Source organism: Cyprinus carpio, chromosome A14 (assembly GCF_018340385.1).
Source record: "Cyprinus carpio isolate SPL01 chromosome A14, ASM1834038v1, whole genome shotgun sequence".
In the NCBI taxonomy this organism is placed as follows: domain Eukaryota; kingdom Metazoa; phylum Chordata; class Actinopteri; order Cypriniformes; family Cyprinidae; genus Cyprinus; species Cyprinus carpio.
In genome coordinates this window covers 28603937-28610770 of record NC_056585.1, presented here as the reverse complement: position 1 = coordinate 28610770, position 6834 = coordinate 28603937, and the positions used below count along the sequence as shown (strand labels likewise).

The 6834-nt window shown below is 33.9% G+C and overlaps 1 protein-coding gene across 1 annotated transcript; it reads right to left on the bottom strand.

Annotated features, from left to right (window-relative positions):
• Positions 1-468: 468 nt before the first annotated feature.
• Positions 469-6793, bottom strand: LOC122147493 (class I histocompatibility antigen, Non-RT1.A alpha-1 chain-like). The gene is made up of 6 exons (XM_042770467.1): positions 6644-6793; positions 2756-3013; positions 2399-2644; positions 1891-2181; positions 1378-1524; positions 469-1010 (listed from the first exon to the last, which is right to left on the bottom strand). The coding sequence occupies exons 1-6, from the start codon at positions 6696-6698 to the stop codon at positions 970-972; spliced, it is 1038 nt and encodes a 345-aa protein (XP_042626401.1). The 5' UTR covers positions 6699-6793; the 3' UTR covers positions 469-969.
• Between the last annotated feature and the right edge of the window lie 41 nt (positions 6794-6834).

Below are 6834 nucleotides of genomic sequence, written 5' to 3'. Positions count from 1 at the left end.
ATATTATTGACCAAAAAAAAACTATTTAATAAAATATCAACTTGTGCCAAGTTGTATTGAAGTACCTTTAGTAACGCTGCTGGAAATGTTTTTGAAACTGACAGATATTGATGGAAAATATGAAAAAGAAAAAAATAATAATAAAATAATATAGCAGATGAATGTGTCATTTACATATACATGTTTTGGCTACAGCTTTGACAGATATTAAAGTCAGTTTTTGTTGTGAGGTTTTTATTTAATAGCATAATTAATCTGGACAAAGATTTTAAAGAGATTCATACAACAGTTAGTTATTGTTGGGTAATTGTACCTTGTGTTCTATCAATACTATTTTTACCCAAAATCACATAAAACTGGATTGTATCTGGTATCCAAAAGTGTCGTCGAAGTGTCAAGAGACTAACAGAGGAATGAGAGTGTATAAAGGAGGAGACAACATGATGGTCAAAATAAGCAGTTTTTTTAGTAATCTTGGTTAGGTCTGCTTTTAATGCTCTGTGTCAGACTGCATACAAGCACAAATTCAACAAAAGTTATGATGCCAAAATGAATGCAGTGGAAATTGCTGCTTCACAAGCACTACAAGAGCAAGCGAAAAGTAAAATAATGAGTAATACAAATGAATAAATGGTTTTATGATGCATAATAAATGTTATATGATTACATTTAATAATTAAATGATTAAAAGACAAATGATTATAAGTGAACAAATGAATAACAAAATGTATAACCCACATACCATTATAAACAAAATGTATGTTTGACTTAAAGGTTCATAAAATATTGCAAAAGGCAACAACAAAACGTTATGCATAAAAAACATATTTGGAAATAAAGATTAAACCAGGAAAATGCCAATAAGTTGTTGTCTGAAAAATCTCAGTGTAACTTTTACCCATAAACATAATAAGTACAAACAAAAATTTTAAAATGTTTGTAGATTCCCAAAGAGTTTATCCATTAGTGTTACACGTTTAGCAGGGACTTGTGCTCTTGGGGAACTGGACCTGAGTGGAAAACAGAGACAGCAATACATCAGTTTAGCTCAAGAAAACACACACACTTAGCTATCTAAATGGGGACATTCCATAGACACAATGGTTTTTATACTGTACAGACTGTATCGCCCTACACCAACCCTACACCTAAACCTACCCCATACAGGAAACATTTTTACTATTTTTGTTTACTTTATTTTTATACCAGTTTTACAAATAAGGACAGCCCCAAAGGGAGGTTTTTGGAGATTTTGTCAGGTTTAGCTCACTTTTGGGTACAAATTTGTCACCAAAATATGGTTAAGTAGGTACACACACACACACACACACACACACACACCACATGAGTGTACAGTACATTGTGAGAGGAACTTACCTTTGCTGGACTTCCTGCATTTACCATAGAGGCAATATGCCAATGCACACATCACACCAATCCCAACAAGCAGTCCAAGCAGTCCAAGCAGTCCAAGCAGTCCAAGGCCAAAAGGGACCCATTCATGCCAGTTGAGTGTGGCAGAATCTGCAAGCACACAATTCAGAAGAAAGTGTTTTCTTATTATTTTACTGAGTTTAGTACACATCCTAAATGACACAAAGAAAATGCTGCTAAAATGCAACCCAGAGTCCGTACAATTATTCTATGGACAGTGCAACAGTCAGGGAGACATGTGTCAAGTTCAGATGTGGTCAGAAGTGTATAGATTTTGCTATCTTTTGTTATTCCTGTTACACTAGGTAGACTTCATTTTTTGTTTTGTTTTCATTGTAGTGTTTGAGTTTATGTCTATGTCTATTTTCTTATTTCCTTGTTACTTTTGACTTTTGCTCAGAACAGGATGGAAAGTAAGAAAGACTAATATTCAATGTAAGAAACATTTAAACTTACCAGTATTACATTTGAGATCCGCTTTCTCCCTGTGTTTCCAACTGCCGTAAGGTGTGTTCACCTCACAGTAATACTTGTTCCATTTCCACTCGTCTGGAGTCACTCTTAAGGTGCTGCTCATTTGGAAAGTTCCGTCTTCATTAAGCTGGAGTTCTCCAGGGTCCACGGTATTAGTGTAAGCACGACTATTTCTTGTCCAGGTAATTGTCAGATTTGCTGGGTAGAAACCTGTGGCTTGACACACCACTGGAGAGGAAGGGTCTTTCTGGATCAGAAATACTTCAGGTGGAACTAGACAGAGAAAGAAAAGGACAGATTGTGAACCAGAGAGCAAAAACAAATAAATAAATAAATATAATACAGAAAAAGACGAGTATTCTAAACATTTTAAAAGCTAAATTGGCATGTAACACAAATGCTGTCAGCTGCCTTTTTCAAAATGATGTTAATGTTGAATGTTTGTCTCCCCACCATGTTCTTCAAATGATGTTCACAAAAGATACATTACCTATTCTCTCAACATGGCTTTTTCCAAAAGTCAAGAAATCTTTCAGCCATGAAACACAATCTCTTTCTAGAAAACCCTCTGCAATGTCTTCCTTCCACTTGTCCCTTGCTTGCTTTGAAGGTATGTATTTGTTCTCTTCCAGTGTAATGAAATCCTCTCCATTATATCCAAATGCATCCAATTTATTAGAATATTTGGTTTCATTATCCCAGGTACAACCATATCGTCTCTGATAAATGTATACACCTGAAAGAGAGACAGGATTCAGCATTTCTCTGTAAAGTTTTGTTATATGTTCCCACTGGCATTTCTATTCACATTTATTTTGTGCTTTGTGTGCAGTAAACTATGACAAACCTCCAGTTTGGCTGAAAGTATTCTTTACATAGTCAGTATATTTTGTGAAGAGCGTGCACGTTTGGTTATTTCTCTTAGCAACTTCATTCACAAAGACTTCAGATTCAGTTTTCTTCATCCACTCTTGCTTGGGAAACAGCTTCTGAATGTTACAGTCATAGTAACAAACCTCCTGATCATCCACTTCTGTTACAGCAGTAAACTCAACGCCTGGAATACCCTGTACTTTGGTGTAGGTGATGATGTAGGAATGGAGAACTGAAAAATATATATATTTTTTTATAAAGAGACATACAGCATCCTGGTCATTTTTAGTTTAAAAAGTTCAAATAGCTTTTGTAACATGAAAATGTTCTGCAAAATCTAAACTAGCAAGACCGTAAATAAGCATTGCTACTGACTTCAACTCTGTGTCAAAAGAATGAGCTGACAAAACATATGTTATGTATTTATGTTTATTATTATTTTATATATTTTACATATTTATCACAATATTGTCTTACAGAGAAAAAAAAAGTATTTTTTGCAGAAAAGCATTGCTGTATCTTTATGGATGCATACTGTATACATTTTCACACTGACTAAAAAGTAAAAACAATTTTTCTTATTTTTTTTAATTGACATGAAATCAGCAGAAAATAAATTTTCACATTTCAATTTTCAACTAAAAGTGACTCCATTGAACAAACTAAATAGTGCAGAGTATTGTTTAATCAGTTCAAAATCGTTCTGACTATGTAAGACATGAAGGAAATACGGGAAGTTAAAATGTATATTCTAATATTAATAATATTAAGACATATGAATATTGCTGTTTATCAGGGGTTTATTTTGGGATTTGTTATGTGGGAGGGGGACTCTATGGTATGGAGCTTATGTGTGTGTGTGTTTTTTTTTTTTTTTTTTTTTTTTTTTTGCAAATATGATTTATTCTGAAGCAATATTCTCATAGTTTTTCTATCAGCTGTGACATATAAATCTGCATGTTTTTTTTTTACATTTTATCATAGGGAGTTTTTTTTTTTTTTTTATTTGTGGGGGTTTTTTTACTAATATTATTATTAAGTTCATTTCAAATTCTTACATTTGATCTATAAATTCAATTATAATAATGCAATTATCTATACGTTATCAAATTAAATCATTTACACTGAGAAAAATACAACTGGTGGTGTGGTGGTTGAGGAGGGACCCATGATGTTGGAAATGATACTTTTCAACGAGATGATACTTGAAACGCCAGTAGGTGCCAGTATTGAGCGTTTAATGAGTGAGTCATTGAGTCGTTCATTCAAACGATTCGTTCAAACGGCAGGTTCATCAGATGTTTATGCATGGGCTAATGAAACTTTGACTCAACCGATTCGTTCAGAACATGGAATTAATCAGCAATGAATCGTCTGGTTGCTGTGAGATGCGCTGTGTTTCCGCTTAAAATGTAAGTGACCTAATATTATATAATGTATTTGCTTATTGAACTGTTTATAGAACTATTAAACAGTCGTAAAGGTGAGACGTTGTGTGATGTTGCCTAACTAACTGTATTTGAAATATAAAAACTTGTAGTGTTAATGTCGAGCCTTGGACTCTATGTGCCCAATTAAAACCCTGCTATTTATACACTGAGTATGTGCACACTCAAGTCAGGTTCTTCCTCAGTGATTGACAAAACCAGTGCTTCCCAAACCTGTCCTGGAGGCCCCCCTGCCCTGCACTTTTTGTAGGCTATGTCTCCCTTATCTAACACACCTGATTCCACTCATGGACTGGTAATCGGATACCGGGCATTTTCCCGGTGGGCCGACACACTTAAGGGGCCGACAGAAGTTTTGTTTTTTTGTTTTTTTGCCAAGGACCATCATGCACGGACAGTGAGCAGCCAGTGGCCCATTGGTTTGTCTCCTGTATTGACAGTGTAAACATCCAACCACAATGCGGTATAGACAGAGCGATGAAGTATTTTGCTCCACCTAGGCCTATATAAAGATCACTTCACCCCAACTTCTTCCTCGTCTGCTTTTCCCACGTTTTCACAGCAGCTTTATCAAGAACAGGCTTGCTCTGCGGTGAGGGATGTGGGCCAAAAAGCCAAGAAGGAAGAGAGGAGAGTAGTTGAATAGGTAAAGTGCTTGATAGGGACTCGCAACGGAGGCAGGCATCTAACCTATCCTAATGTGTGCGTGCACCATGAGTGTAGAATACTTAAACACTTTTTAATAAAAACGTAAATTCGTCCCCCGCGATTTTTGGCCAAGTCAAGTCAAGTGTGTTCATAGAGGTTTCCATGGGCCAATGCGAATAAAGCTAGATTTAAATTTGAAAGACACAATATTGTCGGACCTGACGTTTTATTCTTATCCAAAACAAAATGTGATATGACTGTGATGCATAGGCTACATACACACACTACCAGTCAACATTTTTTTGAACAGTAAGAAAGACCTAAAGATCAGCATTTATCTAAATAAAAATCTTTTGAAACATTATACATATTGCATTCAAAGCTTGGAGTCAGGTTATAATTTTTTTTTTTTTTTTTGGGGGGGGGGGGGGGGGGGGTGGTGATGAGAGAAATTAATAATTTTATTTAGCAAGGATGCTTTAAATTGATCAAAAGTGACAATAAAGACATTTATAATGTTACAAAAAATATATATATTTCATATAAATGCTGCTCTTCTGAACTTTCTATTCATCAAAGAAACCTGAAAAAAAATCTACTCAGCTGTTTTCAACATAATAATAATAATAATAATAATAATAATAATAATAATAATAATAATAATAATAATAATTAATGTTTTTTGAGCAGCAAATCAGAATATTTGAATGATTTCTGAAGGATCATGTGACTGGAGTAATGATGCTAAAAATTCAGCTTTGAAATCACAGGAATAAATTTCATTTTAAAAAATATTCAAATAGAAAGCAGTTAATTTAAATAGTAAAAATATTACACAGTATTACTGCTTTTGCTGTATTTTGGATCAAATAAATGCAAATAAATGAGCAAAAGAGAATTCTTTAAAAACATTAAAAATCTTACCGTTCAAAAACTTTTGACGGATATGTGTGTGTTTGTGTATATATATATATCGAAGTGGTGGGCCGCCTGGACCAACAAATGCGAGGGCCAATTTTTTTGTCCCATTCCAGCCCTGTCTGATACAAAATGTGCAGGGCAGGGGACAGGTTTGGAAAGCACTGGTCTAAACCATTAATTTAACTTGTTAACCCAGTAGATAGAAAAACAATACTAACATAATTATAGATTTCCATCATGAAACATAGATGGATTGAACTCAAGTTTGTATTACTTTTAATTAATTGCATTTTTCCCCCAAAACAACATTATAGTATAAAGTACAATATAATACAGTATAATACATACCAGTGTGCTTGATAATAAATCCAAAAAGAACTAGTTCAGTGGAAAAGATCCTACAGGAACAAGATTATCAACTTTTTACAGTTCGGGCCTAATTTTGCTTTCAGAATAATAATAATATACTAATAATTCTAATAAGTGATACATTATGAAATTATATGTAATAAAAGAATACATAAGATTAAGAACATTTCTTTGCTGTTATGGTTTCATTATTATTAGCCTATAACTTAATCTTATAACAGTAACATCTTAAAATCAAATAAAGATCATCGCCAAATGCTAACTAGTTTGTGATCAAATTTTACAAGCATTTTAGATGAAAAAAGCTAAACAATTCATAACTAAGCTAAGTTACATGAATCACTGAATTAATTTATACGGGAGAAAGGAAATTGTTTAAAGAGCAATAGAAGAACAGGCTTTGCCTATATCAAAAACTTTACGTTGTGTTATGATTACCAAAGCTACCTATAAATCAATCTTATAATTATTCCTACCTGCATCAACGAAGAGAGGCAAAAAGCAAAGAGCAAGGGGCAAAAAAATGCCCATGTCTGAGAGGATTAGTTGATTTATTAAATTACCCTGGACCAAATTTCAGCTATCAACTATACTCTCCCAAGTACGGGGACTTTCACCTGTAAATCGGTAAATTACCTGTAAGCGAAAGGTAGATGAACCAATCAGT